The 24,049-nt window shown below is 39.3% G+C and overlaps 2 protein-coding genes across 2 annotated transcripts; both read right to left on the bottom strand.

Annotated features, from left to right (window-relative positions):
• Positions 1 to 13,731: 13,731 nt before the first annotated feature.
• On the bottom strand, positions 13,732 to 16,779 carry LOC144663662 (uncharacterized). The gene is made up of 2 exons (XM_078524671.1): positions 16,663 to 16,779; positions 13,732 to 14,317 (listed from the first exon to the last, which is right to left on the bottom strand). Exons 1-2 carry the CDS (start codon positions 16,712 to 16,714, stop codon positions 13,986 to 13,988), a joined length of 384 nt encoding a protein of 127 aa, XP_078380797.1. The 5' UTR covers positions 16,715 to 16,779; the 3' UTR covers positions 13,732 to 13,985.
• A 5,079-nt stretch (positions 16,780 to 21,858) lies between these two features.
• LOC144662227 (5-hydroxytryptamine receptor 1B-like) lies at positions 21,859 to 23,336 on the bottom strand. The gene has a single exon (XM_078522994.1). The coding sequence runs from the start codon at positions 23,102 to 23,104 to the stop codon at positions 22,097 to 22,099; it is 1,008 nt and encodes a 335-aa protein (XP_078379120.1). The 5' UTR covers positions 23,105 to 23,336; the 3' UTR covers positions 21,859 to 22,096.
• Between the last annotated feature and the right edge of the window lie 713 nt (positions 23,337 to 24,049).

The raw sequence follows: 24,049 nt of genomic DNA, 5'->3' as shown, positions 1-24,049 counted from the left end.
AGCTCCAGTTCAACCCTGGTAAAACATTTTCCTTTTGTAGCTGATCTGACGCCCATTAAAATGTATTACATATTATTAAAAATCGTACGAAAAAGTGGATTTTATGACATATATATATTAAAATAATGAAAGCCACCTAAACCTCAAAGAACACTGTCACCAACACTGATATTAAGACAAAAAATGTTTACCTCAATTAGTCAGAAGGAAAATAAAGCAAATAAAATGATGTCCTTGTCGCAAGAAGTTTGCAAAATGGCAGGAATGTGAAATATGAGCCTTGTTAAAATATATTGCTATACAGTTCCATCATAGTCCACATACATTGTGATCCTCACACTTGCCATCGCTTCCTGTCATTTGCTAACTACTGTTGCGCAAAAATAAACAACTATAATGTCCGTTTTACGACGATGGAAGGTTCCTTGAACTTCTCGAAAACTTACTTAAACAAATGACAGTGTCGGCCCTTTAAACTTTTGATAGGAACTCCTCAAAAAGTAATTTAATTAAATACGTCAGAAACTGAACGAATATGTAATTTGAAAGCAGCTATTAATGCAGACAAAAGATACTAAAAAATCAAAGTGAAAAAAAATATTTAACAATTTGCCTTATCCTTAAATTGTGGAATAAATACCCATTAACGCAATCACAAAATATTATCCACGCTTGTGAAAACACACGGGATTGTTCCTTTTGACACTCGCACTTCAAAATATCACTATTAAATTCAATCAAAGTGCTGTAATGAAAAATCTCCACCCCACAAACAAAACCCCTCTTCACAAAGAATTAAAACGATATAAAATATGTCGTGCTTAGGTCCTAAGGATTTAAAACACTTTTGCACTAGTGAAAACCTTGTCGATATTATTTAAGACTGGGTCATGATATTGAGACGATTCAGGTTTCGAGTTATAAATATGTTTAATTATGTTCCAATGCAAATCAAGATACGTATTTTTGCAAACCAATTGGATTATCAATTCTTAGTTCTGTATAGCTTCCAAACGTTCAGTTTGTTTTACTGCTTAGTTGTCTATTTGTTTGTTTTACTACCGTGTGAACCTACGCAATTTTCATTCGATTCCTATTTAAGACAGAATCGCCTAGCCTACGATACCATGACCCATACCATTTTAAGTTTCAGTTAAATTTGGTACATACGTAATTGGCAGTGATAATTTCAAAAAGAAAGGTAGCTTTAAAAGCATGACAACTACATGCCAGTCTTTAATTAGATAGTGTCTCTCTTCTAGAGGTGGTATCAGTCCCTCAGGTAGACTGTTGATGGTGTTCAGTAGAATTTCCTGGTGTATGAGCTTGTGTGGCGGCCAGATGAGTACTTACGTCCGGCGGCGGAAGACGTTCTGTAGGAAGACCCTCCAGAAACAGACGAACGCCCAGTGGTTGTGCGGTAGGTTGTGGCAGAACCGGTCCTGTAGGTGGAAGGCCCGCTGTAATACGATGATCGGTAGGAGGAGGCCTCAGCACTACCAGAACCAGTGACTCCATTGACGGCCGTGTCTGAAATCAGGGTGGTCTTGGTGGTAGTTGTAGTGGAGCCCTCACTGCTTTGGAAGTTTCCTTCAGCCCTGGCCAGGTCACTGTCGAGTGGGGCTGAAGTAATGACGGTGCTCTTGCGGACAACTTCGGTGCGTTCGCCATCCAGCGCAGACTTGATTGGGGTTGACGTGGCACTGAAATGCATAGCATCCGCATCATTGGACACTTTGTTTACATTGTAGCTGGTTGTTGAGGAGCTGTAGGTAGCAGGAGGGGGGGAATCCACTGTTGAGGTTCGGAAGCGACGAACCTCATAGGTTGTCACTGGCTGATAATCCGCTTTAAGCACTTCCTTCAGTCGGAGCTCAGCCTTCTCGTAAGCTTCTTCGGCGACAAAGATCTCTTTCTTCAAGTTTTCAACTTTTTTCTGCAGGTGTGTGACCTTCAGGCGCAATTCACCAATAGCTGCATTCTTCTCGTCCACGGTCTTCTCGTAATACTCATTCTCGGACTTCAACTCTCTATTCTCTTTCTCAATCTTGTAGATGTAATCTTGTTTGTCAGCCATTCCACTGTTGACTTTGATGACCATTTCATCTTCCAACTTGCTTTTTGCCAGCATGATAGTGTCGTATTCTTCTTGGAGCTTTGCATACTTTGTCCTCAAGTTGAACAGTTCTTGTTCCACCTTCGTGTCATGAACTGGGGTCTCCTTTGCGATGCGCAGGTCACGTCTCAACGTCTCGACTTCAGCTCGAAGGGTGATAGACTCTGAACGAAGCCTCTCCAAAGCTGCATCCTTATCCTTCATTTCTTCGCGGTACACTCTTACTTGATTGTCGATTTGGACTGATACCTCTCGCTCGTTCTTTGTTCTGATCTCGATCATTTGCTGACGCAGGTTGTCCCTCTCTAAGCAAATCGCTTCATATGATCGCTGTAAGGAGACAAACTCGGCACTGCTGCGGATAATTGTAGGGCTGATCACAGTCGATTCCTTCTTCACGCGTTCGATCTCGATCTCACTTCGCTGTTTAGTGGTCGTCATCTCTCTCTTCAGTCCTTCAATTTCTGCCTTGAATGACATGATCTCTGTGCGAAGTCTGTTCATTTCTACTTCCTTTTCTCTGATCTCGTCCCGGTACATTTTCACTTGGCTTTCAAGGGTCTGCTCTCCCTTCATCTTTATGTCTATGACTTGGCCCCTCAGTCCATCCCTTTCTTTGCAAACCTCTTCGTACGTTCGCTGCAAGGAGATGAACTCTGCGCTACCACGGATATCAGGGAACCTTAGGGTGTTGACTTCCTTCTTCAAACGATCTATTTCAATCAGGTAGGCTTCCTGGTTGCCAAGGTCTCTTTTGTATCCTTCAATTTCTGCCTTGAATGTCATGCCCTCTGAACGAAGTCTGTTCATTTCTACTTCTTTTTCTCTGATCTCTTCGCGGTAGATTGTAACTTGGTTTGAAAGGTCTTGCTCTCCCTTCATCCTGATCTCAACTACTTGGCCTCTTAGCCCATCTCGTTCTTTGCAAACCTCTTCGTACGATCGCTGCAAGGAGATGTACTCTGCGCTACCACGAATATCTGGGAACCTCAATGTGTTGACCTCCTTCTTCAAACGATCTATTTCAATCAGATAGGCTTCTTGGTTTCCGAGGTCTCTCTTGTAGCCTTCAATTTCAGTCTTGAATGTCATGCTCTCTACACGAACTTTTTCCATTTCTACTTCTTTCTCTCTGATCTGTTCACGGTAGATTCTCAGTTGGCTTTCAAGGGTCTGCTCTCCCTTCATCTTGATGTCTATGACTTGGCCCCTCAGTTCATCACGTTCCTTGCAAACCTCTTCATAAGTACGCTGTAGGGAAATATACTCTGCGCTACCACGGATGTCAGGGAACCTTAAGGTGTTGACTTCCTTCTTTAAACGATCTATTTCAATCAGGTAAGCTTCCTGGTTGCCGAGGTCTCTCTTGTATCCTTCAATCTCAGCCTTGAATGTCATGCCCTCTGAACGAAGTCTGTTCATTTCTACTTCTTTTTCTCTGATCTCTTCGCGGTAGATTGTAACTTGGTTTGTCATTTCTTGCTCTCCCTTCATCTTGATCTCGACTATCTGGCCTCTTAGTCCATCCCGTTCTTTGCAAACCTCTTCGTACGATCGCTGCAAGGAGATATACTCTGCGCTACCACGGATATCTGGGAACCGCAATGTGTTGACTTCCTTCTTCAAGCGTTCAATTTCAATCAGATAGGCTTCTTGGTTGCCGAGGTCTCTCTTGTATCCTTCAATTTCGGCCCTGAATGTCATGCCTTCTGAACGAAGTCTGTTCATTTCTACTTCTTTTTCTCTGATCTCTTCGCGGTAGATTGTCACTTGGTTTGTCATTTCTTGCTCTCCCTTCATCCTGATCTCAACTACTTGGCCTCTTAGTCCATCTCGTTCTTTGCAAACCTCTTCGTACGATCGCTGTAGGGAGATATACTCGGCGCTACCACGGATGTCAGGGAACCTCAAGGTGTTGACTTCCTTCTTCAAACGATCTATTTCAATCAGATAGGCTTCTTGGTTTCCGAGGTCTCTCTTGTATCCTTCAATTTCGGCCTTGAATGTCATGCCCTCTGATCGAAGCCTGTTTATTTCTACTTCTTTTTCTCTGATCTCTTCGCGATAGATTCTAACTTGGTTTTCGTGCTCCTGCTCTCCCTTCATCCTAATCTCAACCACTTGGCCCCGAAGTCCATCTCGTTCTTTGCAAACTTCTTCGTATGTTCGCTGCAAGGAGATAAACTCTGAGCTGCCACGGATATCTGGGAACCTCAATGTGTTGACTTCCTTCTTCAGGCGTTCTATTTCAATCAGATAAGCTTCTTGGTTGCCCAGCTGCCTCTTAAGGCCATCTATTTCCGTCTTGTACTGATAACTCTCGGACTGCAAGCGACCAATGATTGTCTCCTTCTCTCTTATCTCAGTGCGGTAGGTTTCGGTGCGGCTTTCAATCTGGACAACCAGCTCTCTTTCACCCTTGGACTTGAGCTCAGCAATCTGTCCACGAAGGATATCTCTCTCTTTCCACATTTCTTCATACTGATGCCTCAAGGAATCGTACTCTGATTTACTGTAGAAAGTACTTCGTTCCCTTTTCAATCCGTCAATCTCTTCAATGAGAAGTTTGTTCTGTGACGTGAATCTCTCAATGGCCAGATCTTTCTCCTTGATCTCCTGTCGGAAACCATCAGTTTGGATTTGAATTTGAAACGTTGTTTCTTGCTCATTCCTTGACTTGAAATCTGTAAACTGCCTTTGGATGTAATCCCGTTCCCTGCAGACATCTTCGTAAGATCTCTTCACGGACTCGAACTCCACGATCCGTTTGTTCACGACGTTGATCTCGTTCTTCAGGCGTTCAATCTCTGTCATATATCCCTCAATCATGAACTGCTTGCTATCAGCTTCCCTCTTGAACTTCTCAAACTCTGCTTGGTACTTCATGCTTTCAGAACGGAAATTGCTAATGGCGACTTCCTTCTCTCTGATCTCGTCTCGGTAGATTCTGATTTGATTTTCTACCTGGACAGTGATTTCACGCTCGCTGTTGGATCTAATTTCAATCATCTCCAATCGGATGGAATCTCTCTCCTTCAACACTTCTTCGTACATTCTTCGCAAAGACTCGTATTCCGTAGTGGTGACCGTTGTTGACTTAAGTGTGGTGATGTCTCCTTTCAGTCGCTCAATCTCGGACTGGTAGCTTTCAATATAGCGCTGCTTGCCCTCAAATTCTCGCTTGAGCCCATCAAATTGCATCTGGATGGACATGGCCTCGGAGCGCAGCTTGGCGATCTCCATTTCTTTTTCTCTGATTTCTTTCTGGAAAATCACAGTCTTGTTTTCCACTTGAATCAGAACATCGCGCTCAGATTTTGACTTGAAATCTATCAGCTCCTCTCTGAGTGTGTCCCTCTCCTTCCACATCTCGTCATATTGAAGCTTCAATGACTCGTACTCCGTTCTCTTGTAGAAGGTTGACATTTCTCTTCTCAATCCCTCCAATTCAGCTCTCAGCGTCGTGTTCTCCGAACGCATCCTGTCAATGGCAATTTCTTTTTCTCTGACATCCTGCTTATAAGCTTGATAATAGCTTTCGAGGTGAACCTGGATCTCGCTTTCGCTTTGGGTCTTGAGTTCCATGATCTGGCTACGTACAAAGTCCCTCTCTTTGCACACTTCTTCATAGGTCCTCTTCAAGGTCTCATAGTCGGTGCTGCTGGTCTTCAGGGTTACGAGCTCTTGCCTAAGACGTTCAATTTCCCCAAGGTAACCATCAGTGACTGAGGCCTTTCCGCTGACTTCTCTCTTCAATATTTCAAGTTCGTTCTTGGTAATCAAGTTGTCGGAACGCAGCTTGTCAATCAAGGCTTCCCGCTCTCTCACTTCCTGCTGGAAGCCTTCCATGCGGCTTTCAACGTGAATAGACACATCTCTCTCACTCGTTGACCTGACTTCCATCAGTTGCTCGCGGAGGGAATCCCTTTCTTTCAATATCTCGTCGTACTTCATCTGCAAAGCTTCAAACTCGGTCCTGCTGTAGTAAGACCTCATGTCACGCTTCAGACCGTCTATTTCAGCATGCAGAGTCATCGTGTCAGCTCGCAGCTTGTCGATAACAGCATCTCTTTCTTTGATCTCCTGACGGTAAAATTCTTCATTGCTGTCTAACTGGACGGAACTGGACTGTACCCTCATGGTGTACTCAGATCTTGTGCTGAAGTCAGCTGCCTCCTTCGTCAGTGCTTCAATTTGAGCCTGTAAGGTGATGTTCTCGGAACGGAGCCTGTCCGCGGCGATCTCCTTCTCTCTGATCTCTTGTCGATAGCTTTCAATATTCACAGAGGAACTGCGGGTTCTTGTCTTCATCTCATCCAGCTCCTTCCTCAACATTTCTTTTTCAGTCCAAAGGCTATCATAGCGGCGCTGCAGCGTGTCGTATTCCCTCACTTCAACTTGAGAAGTAGACGACAGTGCTCTACCCCTTAAGGTGTCATTTTCGGCCTGTAAGCTAAAACTCTCTTTACGCAGCCGGCTAATGGTCACATCTTTGTCCTGGATTTCCGTTTGCTTCTTGGCCACCAACCGAGCGACTTCGCGCTGCAAAGAATCCTTCTCCCTGCAAACGTCATCAAATTTAAGCTTCAAGGACTCGTATTCCCTGTTCGATGCTGCAGTCTTCGAGGTCTCCTTCATCGTGGTGATCTCAGCAACGTAGCCTTCCATGATGGATTGCTTGTCTGCTATGGACGCTCGAAGTCTCTTGACATCGCCATCCTTGTCTGCAATCTCCTGACGGTATGCGCTGATACTCGCCTTCAGATCTCTGATTTCCTTCTGTAAGTGTTCATTCTGTTTGTTGCTGCCCGCCAATGCTGACTCCTTTTTGGTGAAGACCAGGAGCTCCTCCTTCAGGGATAAAACTTGCCTCTCAGAATCCTTAATGGACAGTTCTGCCGTGTCCAACTTTTCTTTAGATGTCTTAAGCTGGTGTTCCAAGTTGGAGATCTTCTTTTCAGCATTCACAACCTCACGCTGCAGTTCGGATTCTCTTTCCTGGCTCTGTTTTAGGGCGGTTTCCATCGAGGAAAACTGACTAAGCGAACTGTTCGGGGACTGGCAGCTCGCTCCACCTTGACCTGCGATCTTCTTCCTCAAGCTATCAAAAGCTTCATCTATTTTACCTTTCTCCAGATGAACGCAGCTGAAGGTTTCCGACAGGGAGTTGAACTGCCCGTTTAAAGTGATGACTTCTTTGATGAGATCTTTCTTCGCCATCTTTGACAAAACATCCTTAAAAACAGCATAAAGATCATTTAAACTCAGAGAAAAACACGCCTTTGGTGAGCAACAGAATTGTGTTTACGCTTTTTTTACTTATACTAGTTCTCATTGTTTTTATAATGTATTTTAATTATTGTCATGCGCTTTTTCATGAGCCTCTGGCTCGGATAGAGAGGGTAACCTCATCCCGCGTCATGACTTTAATAAATTAATTGATTGATTGATTGATTGATTGATTGATTGATTGATTGATTGATTGATTGATTGATTGATTGATTGATTGAGCAACAGAATTGTGTTTACGCTTTATAACTATATGGCCTTAAAGGGACACTGTCTCGAGCTTCACTTCAAATATTCAAAGGCCTAAAAATTTGTTTGCACGTATGGAAACCTAGTACAAATATAGTGATCCAGTTTTGCTAAAAATTACCCAGGCAGTGAACTGAAATATAAAAGGAGTGATATTATTGTGATACCATCAGAAACTTTAGACCTCAACTTAAAAAACCTAGGCTGACTTTTTCAAGTTCTGCCCTTGTAGCCTGGAAAAACAGCTAGAAATTAAACTAATAATGGCTCCCCTCTTCCTTTAACAACAATTTACCTTATGTGTTCTAGGCGCATTCCGTGTAGAAGCAAAAGTTTTTAGACAGACAATTTTAGAAGGTTTCACTGAAAAGCAGAAAATCCCTGTGATGGTGTCCCTTTAATCTTCTCTGCGATAATTCGATTTAAACACAAGAAATCTTTCCTGAGGGGGTAAGAGTCTTTATTGCTGAACCCTACTTTCCAACCTAACCAGTATTTCTTCCTTCGATAGCTTCATTTATTGTTAATCTACAAGCTTAAGGGGGTAGCATTCATAATTTAAGCTTTTTGTTTGCATTTCCGTATAAGATCTAGATCTAGTTTCTTTGATTTCCCTCAACTGACAAAGTGGTAAAATGTCGCTTTATTATATCCACTGCTTCTGCAAACATGCATCAACATTCAGTAACCTATACAAAATTTCTGGTTGGATAAAATGATTTTAAAAATTCCGAATCGCAGATGCTAGGACTGAATTTCTCAAAACAGAAGTAAACCGTGGCAAGAATCTTTGCAATGTTTGATTGTTAACAATACCGACGGAATGATTTAGAAAAGCTGATTTCTAAGTATGGCACGATATTTTTCTTCTGACATAAACAGACTTGACACAGATTAATTGCTTAGTATCATTTAACTAGAAAGCACCGCTAAAAACGGCAGTGTTTCATTTATGTTACTTTTTTATACTACCATTATATTCATGCGTTCCTTGGCTAAGTTTACTGAATATCGTATCACCGCTTTAGTGTTGATATACACTTCTTGCGGCAATTAGAAAAAAGCATTTGATGGACGCAATGGTAAACTTTATATATTTAAAAACAACTCAAACGTTTCTGGCCCCCTTTTTCTACGTCGTAGAATTTCGTCGCAAGAATTTCTTACTTTTTCAGAGGCAAAACAATAATAAATGGCAAAGCTAAGAATATAGTGTGCCTCATTTTTCCTGTTATTTATTTAATTGATGAACTAAGAAGCAAAGGTACAGCCCTTGGGATTTCACCACTTGGTTATTAGGCTTAAGAGTTTTTAAAGTTAAATAACCTTTTCAACGTCTTTGGTTTTTCTTGTAACGTTTGAGTTCAGTTTGGCATTGCAATGCTTTTTGAGGTTATATTTACTTGCTTAACAACTTTACATTGGATCTATGCATTTTTCTCTTTGAATATCTGGTAAAAAAAGACAATGTCACTTGAGACAAAAGCAACATTCCATGACACAAAGTTATGCATTTCTAAGTTCCTTTTCTTGCTTAAAATGTTTTCTGCTTTAATTGCATTATCACAATGTTGTAGATGTTGAGAAATCGTACAGTTTCGCGCAAAGATTAATAATTCGTTCGCTAATAGGACAGTGTCGAGCTAACTTTGAGCTCTGGTTAATTGTTGAATCAATTGTGTGAAATCAAATTCAATAGCAATTATGAAGGACGCTTATAAGCTATTCAGTCAATGTTCGTTCAGAAAGTTTGTAAACTAAATCCTCAGTACGTACTTGTTCAGCACTATATTGTTGAAGAAATTGAACTTCATTGCTTAAAGAGCAAAAGGCAAGAAAACATAATTATGTGAATAAATACCAGTGCTTTCGCTAGGTTTCGTGTTCACATGTTTACTTAGCGTTCACGCATAATTTATTCTTTTCCATTAATGTGCATATTGTGTCCTTTGATGCATGACTTATTCACAAATTACTTTAAGGAAAAAAGTAATAATTTTTCACTAGGAAAAGGGTTTTTTTCTCAGAACCCTTTAATTTCCTTTTGGTTGAAATTTGTTTAATTCCTACGGTCGCTTTCTTATTAGAATAGGTTTATAGTTTTTAACTTCTTATCTTTTATTTCTATGCGCACAGTTCAAACATAACAAAGCCTTTATGTGGAATGCTCAACATTACTTTCATATTTCAGTCGGCAACATGTATTGGTCTATACGATTGAGGGGAAAGTTAGACTGATCTTCTTGGGCTAGAGCTTACAATTTTTTAGTCTAATATAAACATCTCACTCCACTTATATCAAGATTCTATGAAATGCTCCATAATTTCAATTCAACAAACATATCCAAAGTAATTAACTCCAGTTACTTCTTGCAGAAGAACGAAAAAAGTTGAAAAAGTCTTCTGTTTAAATGTTTTAACAACAGCTTTAATATACGACACATGAAATTCAAAACAGTTTTGCAGCCCGGTAAACTTTGTTGGGATTCCCTAAAGTTGCGCAAAACAAATAGAACTCGGTTCATTGCAAATCCAAACACACACATATTTGCATTTAAAATAGTCATATATCAAAACTTCTAAACTCCAGCTCCTTTTATCAAAGAAACCAGGATCGTTGTGATAATGTTCAGTTTAATTTGTTGCGAAATTCAAACTAATTTAGCAACCGAGCAAAACGTTCTGGAATTCTTTACAAGTTGCGCAAGATAAACAAACTATTTGCAAATCTGAATACAAAAATCGCTAACTCGCAAATTGTACAAAATATAGTTTGTTTATTTTACGAGTTTCATAAATGTAGACAAAATATTCCAATTCAATCAACATCTGTCTATCAGTAAAAGCAAAAACGAGAAATCTAAGAAAGATAAGAGCTATTACGCTATAGCTACATCGAAGCCAAAGAGTAAGTTTACAAAGCAGCCCCGCCCTCCAACATAACTATATTTGCTCTATTACATGTACCTGTTACATGTACTTCCAAAGATTTAATCGTAAGGCTTCGAGTTGCAAAAGTTTCAAGAGTTCGTGGATGCCTTATTCACCTCTTTAGATCAAAACAAAATTGGGATCTTAGAAGCATGCAAGATAATATAAACAATGTTTACCTCTCCCTTTTGATTTCGCGTCAAATCTTCGAGATCCTGCTGGAACTTTTCAAGGACAATCTCAAAATTGACTCCGGTGACTTCTTGAAGGTCTGACATCTTGAAAGACTTGTTGAAAACACCGTGAGAAGTTAACAGCAAATACTCGCGTGCAGAGCAGAAGAAATCGGGCCAGGCGTCCTTGCAAAGCGTGAAGGAGGCGAGACTAAATAAATTTAAAGGGACGCCAACTTAAAAAGATCAATGAATTCTATTTCGAAATAATATCTCTCGATCGCCATTGGTTGTCTAATCTTAAGAGCAACAATGTATGGTCCCAGTTGCGGATTCCCCTGAGTCTTTTATTACTTAATGAGAGAACGTGGAAAATTTTCTCGCCCTATTATGGCCACACGAGTTCTTGGGTCTCCGCAAAAATGCATTCTTGAGATTTTTAATCGACTGTTTGTTCGGTATGCTATATATGTTGGGATTTAAGGTGTTCTTTTTTTCGTGCTAAAAGGACGCGTCCTTCGTCACGTACAGTGCCTATAGGACACAATAAATACTTTGTGTTGAGCAAGCGCTGTTTCAACTGACGTACAAGCCATTGTATAAAAATACAATACAAAAATGGGTGCGATTTGGTCCTGGGAATTTTAATGAGTTTGTGTTGGCTTGGACCTTCAACAAGTTGACAAAAATTTGAGAAAACTGGCAGGAGTTTGAAACTACTCTATAAAATATGACTCTGTTAGGTAGAAACTTAAAGTTTAAAAATGAACGATAACGTTTTGCAGCGTTTACAACTCATAAAGCAAACCGTTAACTCACACACAATCTCATTTGTCTTTTCTTATTGTAATGACCTTTAAATTTCTATGCTCACGAATAGCAATTTTAAGCATGTAAACTCATGTAAACAGCACTATTAGTTTCAAATGATTCTAAATGATCAAGTCGTTTTATCGATGAAACTTGTTAATCATCGATCATGAAGGCAACTCACAACAAAATCTGTGATTTGTGGAATTCACTCAACTTCAATGGTACTTTTAATTTTGGTGTGTTTAATCGAACGTGAAGCCTTTTACAATATAGAATTTTGTTGTAATCACAGAGTTCGCGAATGTTTATTAGAAAGGTGTTTCTCATGCATGCAACTTTGATATCACGGACATCAATGCGAAAAATTGCTTTTTAAGAAACAAGCAACGGACACCTAAAACCGATTTCAACTTGTTATGATAATAAATTGACCAGCTAACGCTAACCACATCTGGAAATTCTGCGCAAAACTAAATATAATCATTGTGTGCGAAATCACGACCTTATTAAGCCACCTAAAACCTTTTATCTGAAGCTGTATTAAGAAATCATAAAATGAAGTGCTGACACGCATTTTATTCACGCGAGGGCAGAATGGGGACAAGATCAGAGTTAAATTAGGTCAACATCCACAAGATGTACAGATTGCCAGATTGCCAAAAATACGTGCGTCTTGGAAACCTATGCATAGTGATCTCACCATGCGTATTTCAAGTGTTATTAAATGCGTGTCTTATTTGTCGGCAAAAACAAACAGTGGAAAAAGGTAACAAGGTATAATTATTTTCAGTTCGCAAGACTACTTGGAAGCTTTTTAGATATTTTGAAAGGCATTTATTACTAAATTCGCAGATTGCTGCATTTCAATCGACATCTTGTGAGCCTGTGAAATGAAACTTTATATTTCATACAATATACATATTAAGGCCTTTGTTCATTTGGAACAGAAGTAAAATTTTAAAGACCCAAAGTTGGACTCGGTTCCATGCACCGCCCGGCCAAACAGATCGCTATTTCAAAGTTGCGACGTAAGAACGTTTTGCAACTCGACACAGGAATAAGCAGGGTCCCAAAGGGGCATGTGGTTCCATGACCAAAAAGGCCGGGCTCCAGGGCTCCGGGTCACCAAAAAACAGGGTTTGGGGGCCAGTGGCAATCATTCTCAGGTCTCATTTTTTTTTTATTTTTTTTTTTTTTTTTTTTTATTTTTTTTAAAAATATTTTTATTATTTCTTTTTTTTTTTTTTAATTTATACTATTTTAATTTATTTAAACCTTAAAAATTTTTATATAGTTTTAGCGCTATATAAATTAATTATTATTATTCACGCTTCCAAGCAAAAGGCTCCACTCGGCTTTAGGCTCCAGACCACACAGCAAAACTTGTAGAGCTCCCGGGCTCACTCTGCACCCCCCCCCCCCCCCCCCCCGCCCCCATTTAAGGACTCTGAATAAAGGGTAAATGAAATTTACCGGAATTAAAAATTTAACTTTCTGGGAAAGTGTATTGTCATTATTTCTATATCTACAAAAAGCTTTTAGGAGTTCATGTTGTTAAACTCCACTGAAATACCTTTAACAGTCTTTTACGTGGTACGAACATTTTACAAAATGGTACGGCCTGAGGACAAAGTCAAGCAAAAAAGTGACTTCCCAATTTCTTAAACCACAATTATTAAAATCTATTCAGTGTGTCTATCGGCTTACGAAATAGCTCCAATGTAACTATCAAAGCATGAATATGTAAAGACATCGCTCAAATCCAAATAGAGATATAAAATTAGTCGGCGAATTTGGTCATTTCATGTTGTTAGTTTTCACATGAAGTCAAAGAAATATACCAAGATTTTTAACGCATATGCAAAACTATTGTCCTCCTTATATATGAGACAAAATATTACACTTTTAGAAACATTTGGGCAAGATAAGCTTACACTTACTAAGCTCAACTTTTTTTCATCTCGCACAGTAAATTTGGTGAAATTTATAAAAAATATTTGGCTTCGCATTGATGCGCCTTTTTTCAAAACAAAAAATTAAACACTTCAGATTCGTTGGGACAAGAAAAGTGGCAGGGTGATTTTTCTGATTTCTACGGATGTAATCCACAAGGATCCTTCACTAAGGAACTACACTACCAAATAAGTTGGTTTAAAACACTTTTAATATCAAAAACCCCGTTGCAATAACATCAGTCTCACACAGGTTTACTTAAAACCCATAACCGGCTGTTTAAAAAAAGGAAAAGATCAACAAGATACATGAAGCTAAAAACGCTCAAAAAATAAAAAGTAAAAAACACGCATTCCTTTTGCCTTGTTCCTCTTAAAATGTTTATACGAGCTAAACAATTCATCTAAAAAACAAGTCTCTTGGACATCAAACTCGTCCCGGGGTCTCACTCCTTGGTGCGCTTACTTCAGTAGTGCCAGGCCCAGGGCAGAGCAAACGGTCATCAGGAACACGCTGAAGGAAACAGGGGAGCCCGCGTTACACAGGTCAGTGTCACAGCAGCCCACTGCGCAATCTCCATCTCCATTGTCACAGGCGTCCTTTGTAGTTGTACAAGCTGCGTCATTGCTGCATGACTGGACGACTGCGGTGTTAGAATCTTTTTTGGCCCAGGTCCTCATGCATTTATCAAAGCCGCTAGGACAGGTGGTCTCTTTGCTGCTGTCCTTTTCCAGTTCACTCTTAGAGCAGGTCTCTTCAGTACCAATGCAGGTGTAGCACTTGAGGCCATAAACTGAAATGAAGGATAAGAGAGATTGAGGCATTGTCCAGAAATGTCCTTACTCCACCCACAGAAGGGATTGTAAATTCCTGAGGGTGAGGGGTGGAAGGGTCCTCAAAGGTCAAAAACTTTAAGGAAATGAAAAAGCTTAACTGGAATTTCCAGAGGATGGGAATCTTAAGAAAAATTCCTTCCGTAAGGGAGGTATTGATTATTTATGGAATTACCCTTGAGAAATGAAACCTAATGAATGAATCATATAACTCTTGTTACTAAGGTAGCAAAACTTTAAAATATGCCTGTTTTTGCGTAGCGGTTTTCAGTACTGATAGATCTAAATATTGCAGGGAATCGCCAGCAAACTATCAACTTCAATATCTCCAATAGCTCTACTTAGCTCCCTCTCCCTCTTTTAAAACCGTCATGTTTATTTACTGCGCGCGCAAGCGCCTTGAACCAAAACCATTGGATTAAATTTGTTCTCTTAGAAACGATAAAAAAACTTGATCAGAAATTCGTAGCTTCTAATGCCCGCGAAAGGGGCTGCCCATTCCATCCCTTTTGTTCAGAAAAGCCTTCATTGCGTTCAATCAATGCAAAGCGATAAGCGTTAGTTATTCCAGTTATTTTCCGCATTGTTCGTTCGACTGACTCGAAGCCGCTTTGAAACCATTTCTGTGTTATTACTACAAAAGGAAAACAATAGTTTTCAATGCGTCAACTCTCTTCAGATGCGTCTTTTGTGTATTAGCGTAACATAGTGACCGACTAATTGACAAACTCGCAATTTCTAATATTGGCCGCGCAAGGGCGGTCTAATTGTTAAATGGCTTGCCCTGGGAGCGCGCGCAATAAAAATTGCAGAAAACCTAAACCAAAACTATAAGCAATTAAACCGCTTTTGCTGAACATTTTGTAGAGTAAATCGGTTTCTGTTTTACGTTAAAACAGTCAGACGGCTCGCTTTCGGTTCCTATCGACTTTTCATAGTTGACTCAAGGTTCCCACCTCGCCTTTTTTCAGTCGATTGAAAACCCGTGCGAATTGTTAAATGGACCAATGGCAATTTGATGGTGCAGCAGGAAATTTGGCAGGCTCTCCTGTTTTGGTTTTCGTTCGCAAATTTCATTCGTAAGTGAATTTAGTCCATAATCATCAATTATGCCGAAGAGATGTAAAAATATTAAAGTTAAAGAAACATCGATCTACTTTTGACGCCATGAAGGCGCCTGTGTAGTTTTTGGGCGCGCATTTGGCGTTCCCTAAATGCGCGCCCAAAAACAACTCGGGCGCCTTTTTCGCAGGCTAAATTGCTGGAAAAGGTGTGAACTTGCATAAATTAAAACGCCTGGTGTGGTAAATAACGAGGCAAAGAAAATGAAAAAGAAAGACCAAAGCTTGTTGCTATAGAAACAGTTGTGGTGCGTTGGCCCGAAAACAATAAGCTCATTATCATCTTGAAGTTGACAAAGCTAATTAACTGTCGTAGCGAATCTGGAAAAAAAATTGCGCATCGAGGTGGGAGCGTTTTCAAGAAAATTTTGCAAGATCCGGCCCGGTTTGAAATCGCAAATGGATGAAATTAGGTTTGTTAAGTAAATCGAGGGAGGGGGGGGGGAGCAAGATCGTCTGCGGAAGCTTTTTCTTTTGCCCCCCTTTCGAAATCTCTCAAATTGCTAACCCTGGCTCGGCGGCGCTTTGATGATCGTTTTCCCGCTTTGCAAAAAGTATTGAATTTTTTTCTCTTGTTATGAACTCCAACCGAACAAGAAACTAATGCAGTACTACTTTATACTTGTTTTAGAAAAGGAAATAACTGCATCTATATTATTTATCTCGCCGATTGATCGATTTTTTTTTATGGATCACCTTCGCGATTCTTTCATAGCAACCGATGATGCGATCAAAACACTGAGCTCACTCCACTTAACTGCGCTCTTATTTTGAGGTACAGAGTTATTTTTATAAACACAACAACGCTTTCCAGTTTCCGGAACATAATTCAATGTTTCAAACATCATCATCAGCCATAATGAATATATAGTAAGGTTAACAGAAATCGTTATATAACAGCCTACACAATGAACCTTTTTGCTTGAGTTTTTCTACGGATGGACGTTCTTAGAAGGCGCTTTCGCATGTAGACTGAATCTGTGTTGCTTACATTCGGAAGATCAAAAGAAATTAATTTCGGATAAACACCAAACGCTTGACTGTTTTTGAGAAACCGAACATTAAGCTAAGCTTTTCTTAAATTGATTGCCAGCTTTTGAAGCTTTCGAAACTGAAAAGCGTTGTAGTGTTTTTAAAGACCCTTAGGTACATATTTGAAAAACAAAACAAAGAAATGAACTTACCACTTGCAAGAACTGCAATGAAAACGAAGATGCTCAGCAGAAAACCCTTCATTTTGTGTGCTTCTTAAACCTCGCTGTAACTTGCGCGTACGAACTGAACTTCAGCAAACCAGCGCCCTTAACAGATGAGTAAACGATCTGGAAATGGGCGTTTATAACCTGAACTTAAACCAATAAGATTTAAGTTCTAAATATAGAGAACCAATCAAGACACGGCAACATTAACATCACAAACAGGAATGACCAAACAGTCCAATATACCCAAAGGTGTTTGATAACAGGGCTTTTTGGCTTGGGCAATACTTCTGTCAAATTTAACACGGTGCTGCAAACCTAAAGAACAGTGAAGGCCTGCGGAAACATCGGGATTCGGGATCTGTTACGGAATAGTTGGTACAAGGGAATGGTTATGAGCCGGCCAAACTTCACAGGAGAAAACAAAAATACAAAGATTGTTTTGTATGCATAAATTAAATTATTTCTTAACCGAAGCGTTTCTATTGGTTAGTTGCTCAGAGAGAATTAAAAACCTATTGTGTTTTGTGCTAGGTCTTGGTCAAAAAATAGAACTAAAGGATAGAACAAAGAGGGAGTGGAATAGATTCGCGTCCCGCGGATTTAGCCTTAAAAGCGCAAGGATTGTAGATTTTTGCGATACATTGAGCGGATTAGCGGATTTCCAAAATATAGTAAATTGATTGCGGATTAGCTGAGAATTTTGGGCCGAATTTCGGACTCTTAATTTATGACAGTAGGTTCGGATCAGATAAAATAAAATAAAATTTCGGACCGTGAATACTAAACATGCTAAACGAAGTTCGGATCACTTTGGTCGGTCTCGGTTGGCATGTTTGCGAAATCGGTCGCAAAAACAAGCCATGATGAATCGAAATTTCTTAAAAAAGTTGGAATACTAGTACTTTTACTTTCAATTTTGAACTGTTATTTTAGCGACCCCAATTAGCTTAATAGCTAATTGGCTCTAGCTAATGAGTATTCATTCATAAAAAAACCACCTACTGTCCGTTGCAGTGAAACTATACCACACATGAAAAGTTTTCAAGAAATGCGGATTCAGACTTGAACGAAAATAGTGGCCGATTAACGGATTTGGCCAAAAAATTAGCACGGATCGGCAAATTTCCGTACTCCTATTCACCACCCTCAACAAAGAACTCGGTCAAGCTTCATAACCATTCCCCTGGTTAAAGCAAACAAAATCTTCGAGACGACCAAAACAGTCGAAAAAACTTGGCTTCAACGTAGTCTTTTATTTGTAGCCAAAGAATCTTTTACAATGCAGTGCCATTAATGCAAAAAAACTGGATTAAGTAAATATCATCAAAGTCTTCATTAACATTCACTTTTTACAACACTAATTACTTTCAGTATACACAATACAGGTGGATAACAGTTAATTCAAAAGGCTAGTGCAGGTCACCGAGAGTTAAACTTCAACTCTAATTTAAATACAGTTATGATCTGCAGCAAGGCAACGGGTAGTGGTTACGATTTACAAAATTGAAAACTACCAGAAATATTTTCTAACTTAACTGTTTCTCTAATTTTTTGTACATACATATATTCGTTCTCTATTGTCTTCAGTCGCTCGGGTGTTAATTAACGTTTTCGCCAAGTCATAAACCGTTACCATGACAACCTGCGCTTTTTGTTTGACCGTTTATGATAAAAGCGTACAATTCTTCACAAGAATGTCCTGTTAAACAATTAAGGTCGTCGTCTTTTTTGTTATATGTTTTAGTTTGATGAGAATATTAGATTTACAATACATATCAACCCATAAAGCGCTTCTTGGCTTCAAAAGTACTACAGGTAATTTGCAATTAGGATCCAAAGGCTATAAAATGTAGGAGGTGCAAGCCCATGTAAATTTGATTTGTGTTTGGCTCCTCTGGGCTAGCAATCATGAACCAAGGGGGTGGGGATGGGATACTCTCTATATTGGACTATACAGGGTGGCTTCGCTTGAAAAGGTTCCTTTTTCAGGCTTTAGGTACATTAAAGGGCAGGGATTTCATAGCTGGAGTATACAAAAGGGTCGGGAAAACTGTCATTTAGGTTATTTTGAAAGGCTTATCAAAATAGGTCGAACAGACTCACCGAACGGATGATTCGATTAATTATTTTAAGGGGTTATTCAAGAGAAAAATAAAAAAAGAGATGCAGTATCCTTTCTGTAGGTATTTGAACGGGATATACCGTTTGCTATCGAAGGTATCGACATGTACAGGGTTCAGCCTCCTCCTCAGGAGCTTCGCATTTTCTGCGCTGCAATAACAAAGGCGAGCGCAAAGCGCGAGCGACTGGTGACGAGAGCGAAGCGCGAGGGACCACGGGAAGAAGAAAGACGAGACTTCCCTTCCTCCCTTGCGCGCCCATTTCTCCAAAAAAGAGAGAGGCGACTGGATACGAGGCACTACAGGGTTACCTTTTTTGTCAACAATGGTATATGACCACAGCACTTCAAGGGAACACAGAAACTAGCTTCTCAATAAATCAACCTCAATCAAACTAGTTTCAGCACAAAGCGTTTATAGATATTGTGCCAGGCTCTTTAAGACGCCCCCAATGTGCTAAAATGAACATATGAGATAAACTTGACTGGCAAGAAGAGGTCAAGATCATATTATTTTGCCAATAGATGAAATTGTAATTTCATTTTGGTGGTGTTTATTCCGTCAGGTAAGAGCAGAATATTTTATTAGCTTTTTAATAAATAATCAGCAACTGTCGCATTTTTTCTCACCGTGTTGCTGTCAATTCCAGTTATTTTCAGATTAAATTAACAAAACCCTTGAGCAAAAATGATTGAATTCATCCTCTTTTGTCAAATTCCATTAAAAACGCTTTTCTTATCTCTTTACCGGTAGCGATTAAGAAACATACTAAGATTGAAATAATCTTCGCCATAACCTTTAAAATATGGATAGATAACCGGCTAAAAAGAGAAATACTCTGAATGCTTTTAGTCTAAGAAAACATTACTTATAGAATATTAAAATATACCTTAAAGCCCGGCTCAAAGTTCTTATTGCATACTGATCAGATGTGAACTATGATTATCATCATACCAAACAACGAATTGCCACTGACCGACAGGTGAATATCGGTGGTGAACAATTGGCTAAAATTAGTCAGCCAATAAAAGTGCGATAAAACACACTGTTCACTTTGTGATATTTCTGTTATAAATTCTGACTTATTTTTGAAAAGGAAAACATATTGTTGCAGACACAAATGTTTTTTTGTTTAGTTACGCGAAAAACCATGATCTGGTGGCGAGAAAATGTTTCTAAAGGATTTCAAATACAGAGTAAATACATCTTCATTATTTAAAATTTACCATTTTATTATTTACTACACACTTGATGATTTCGATATTGCTGATCCTAGCAGTGTGCAGGACGCGTGTCACATATCAACCTAGTAAATGGCCCAGCTCTCTCGTACCAGTTGGTTAGAGCGCCCAACCGGTATCTGGGAGGCCATGGGTTCGATTTTGTCGGGGACTCAGAATTTTTCTTTAAATTTGTCCCATGCTCGTGTCATTGTTGAAAAATTCATTTTCATTACAGAGTTAACCCTTTCCAGGCTATGTTGGCATTTGTTGACCATAAAAAAAAATTTGCGCGATCTTCAGTTATCGTTAATATCCCAGCGTTAATGTAAACGTATTTAAACGTATCCTGGCATACAGGCTATAACAAATGGTCGGCGTTAGTTAATGGGATTTTCAACGTTAAAAATGAAACATTGGGCTTCCATTGATGTCTTTTTTTTTATATATTCATTCGGTTGTTCATGCAATCAAGAATGACTTGTCGCCAAAGATAGATTTTTTATTGTTGCGAATAAATAACAAAAAGATTGATTCAGCGGGAGAATCTTACCCTGCAGAGATCTAGAGGTTAGTCTGGTCTAAAAGATTTAACCGAATAAATTGCTGAAAATAAAAGGACAAAGAATCACGAACGTGGTCTGATGTAAATAATATAAGTCGAGTTGAATGGTGAATACGCCATCTTGACTGCTGGGCGGGGAGACTTTTTCTATACCGAACACGTTAATTAATTACTCAACGAAACTGTCTAGACAATTTTATAGTGTTTCCTTCAAGACCACGGCGTATAAAATGACCAAAAATCCCTGCGTTTTGTGGACAATTTTTATTAATATTTAAAATTAAACTTATCTTTTCTACATTTACAGCCGATGTAGTACTGTGTTCCGGCCGACAGAGAGTTTTTCCCTCGCCGGAGGAAAATTGCGGAGGAGTGAGATAGAGTGATAATGCCAAGATTCGCGAAGAAAAAAGCTTTTATCAACTTCACTTCGCCCGAAGGACAACATAATAAAATTCATGAAGTTACTTTGAAGTTGATCTTGAACGCTAAAATTAAACTTTTGAAATATTGCTCCACTTTTGATATGATGAAATTTTTGCACGTTATACATAAATGAAAAGCTTGCAAAACCTAAAAGAACAAAACAAAGTAACAATTCATTGTAAATGCGCCTCTTTAGCTTCGGTGAGACATCGCAATATAATTAACATATTGAGAAAAAAGACATGCTGAGATTTGGACAAAAAAAAACAATTTCGCAGGCCATCTGTTGTACACGAATTTATTTTTTTTAACTTATAATTCGATGTTTTCTTTTATTATTTAAAAAATTCTCTTACGAAAACATGTAATGCCAGAGAGGTAAACATTGAAAAATTAAACTTTATAATTGGTACGCACAAGATCTGAGTGCCTTATCTTCTACAAAGAAAAGAAACCCTCTTGAAAGCACAAGCGTAATTAGAACTTGCAAATTATCCACGAAACAGCATTAAGAGATTTGGTACGCCTCCTTTGAGCCTTTCTAACGATCCATTAACAATTTGCCTGATGAATACAAAATCGAAAAATGTAAAGGCTGAATAGCAGTTAACGATGCATTTATACTTTTAACGACACAAATTACCGATGAAAAACGCAGTTTAAAGGAAACACGGGCATTCACTACAAATGCGTACATACGTATGTGAAAATTCTCTAATCACAGCAATTGAAATATTTAGCAATTCACTGATGAAGGCGTAGAAAAGACGGATCAAACCAAAACAATATACTCCAAAAACAATTTGAAATTGCACGCGCTAGTAAAATCATGGACTTTTAGCACATAACTTACACACACATTTTATTGAGTGAATCGGTCTTCTAAACAGCCAACTTGATTATTTACAATTTTTACAATCATTGACTATCGCTACAAATTCAGTAAAAATAAAAAACATCGCTTTCTGCACGATCCATAATTAATTTTAGGAATTATTTTGACTAGAGTTGTTTATAAGATTGTCTAAAGAACTTAATGTTTTGCTTAAGAGGCTACGCGAAATTATGTACAGTAAAACCGCGAATTATCTAGAGCTGGGAAGTTCATTGACTTGAGTTTCGTTATTCGTCTTATTCCGAAACGGACTCACAGCATTTATCGTTCTTGTTTCGGAGAACAAGCATCTGAAGACACGTTTAAATGCTTGTCTGTAGTCACGATTGCGTGCCGCATAAATCCAGGGGTTGACCGCGGAACTGCTAAACGAGAAAAGCGCCCCCCAAAACCAATAGCGTATGATCCGAATCTTCAAGCACTCGTTTGTTGTTATGAGTTGGATCCCACTGATGACCATGCTAGGAAAAGCCAGGAGAAGATAAATCCCAATTATAACCCCAATTGTGTTAGCAGCTTTTCGGTTTCGCTTCGTTTGAGAGCTAATGGAGTCAGTACCACTGCTTCCACCAGCTTCAGAAACAACCGAAACGGCGCGAGCCTCGGCTTCGATTCTCCTCGATTGGCTTTTAGCTGCTTTGTAGATGTGATAGTAACTGTAGCTTATGACACCAAATGGTAGAGTGTAACCCACGATCGCAACGGCTATCCACAACTTTGGAAGGTCAACAGGTTCGGTGACTATCAAACGGAGGCAGGCAAACGCAAAGGAAAATACCCAGATCAGCGCAACGGCGATGATACAGCGGCGAAGTGTCATGACACGCATATAGTAAAACGCATCTGTTATGGCTAAATATCGGTCTAAGCTAACGGCAGCTAGGTTGAAAGTAGTCGTTATCAGAGTTTGCGTGGACATAAGCTCGGCAGCTACGGTCAAAGGGTGTTGGTTTTGCCAGATGTTAAGAACGCTTTTAGCGACCCACAAAGGGCTGATGACCGCTCCGACGAGAAAATCCCCCACCGCGAGAGAAGCGATGTAGTAGTTTGACACTGTATGTAAGGATGGTGTTTGGTAAATCGCCAGAAGGACAACAACATTGCCAACAGTTGAGAGAAAACCAGATATAGAGTGAAGCACCGCGAGAAAAATAGATGATATGTACTCAAGTTCCGCATGGCACTCTTCAGAAGACATAACAAATTTTAAAATTCGTTTACCTCACGCTGTCGAAGTTGGCGATTTTCCTGGTTTACGCTCGCAAAGCCAGTGAGCTTTAAACGTTCCTTACAACGCAAAAAACAAAGACAGCTTCAAACCATTCGCTTCAGTGCTCACTTCTTATATAACTTCGTGCGCGGAACTTTAACCTGTTTTATATCGTGCCAAATCCCCTAGAAAAGTATCCGGCAGAGCATATGTTTCATTGGTTGACGCAAACAATTTATAATTTAGGAACGGTCCTTGTTTGAAAGTCAGTCGACAGGGGCTAACAAGTGGAAAATGCAAACAAAGTCACTCAACAATGGTGTTCACGTTGGTAGCCTGCAGTAAAGCATTAGTGCCAGCCATCAAACTGTTAGCGGATTACTTTTAACTAGAACTGCTATTCAGATTCCAACTGCGATGAGCTAAAATTGCATCTCTAAATGGAATAGAAAATGATCAAGTTAGTTAGCGCATATAATTTCGTATAATTAAGAATTTCCGATCAGTAAAAAGCAATCAGTTCTTCGACTTTTTCATCACATTTAATTACGGTGCAAAGCAATAAGACGAATTTGCTCGGCGGCACGTGATTAATTTATACAGCAGATTTGAGAACGGTCCCAGAAATAAATTCTTTAGACATGCGTTGCAGTTTATGTTTTGTTTTTTCCAGTGGGGAGGTACGCAAAATTAATCATCTCACTGGGGAGGGAAGATAATCCTTTTTGTTATACCTCAACGAAATACGTGCGGTAACTAAAGACCAAAATTGACATTTCATAATAATGCATAACCAACCGATAATACTGCAGTTTTAATAAAAAAAATTCTGCATGTATTTACCCCCTACACAAGCAAACAAATTTGAACAAAGATTATATATTGTCTTCTGCTCTCAGTCCTTCTGTGTAAACCTAATGACGGAGGCTGTCA

The sequence above is a fragment of the Oculina patagonica genome, chromosome 8 (genome assembly GCF_052425735.1).
Source record: "Oculina patagonica isolate OP01 chromosome 8, crgOcupat, whole genome shotgun sequence".
NCBI lineage: Eukaryota > Metazoa > Cnidaria > Anthozoa > Scleractinia > Oculinidae > Oculina > Oculina patagonica.
This window is presented reverse-complemented; position numbering and strand designations above follow the sequence as displayed.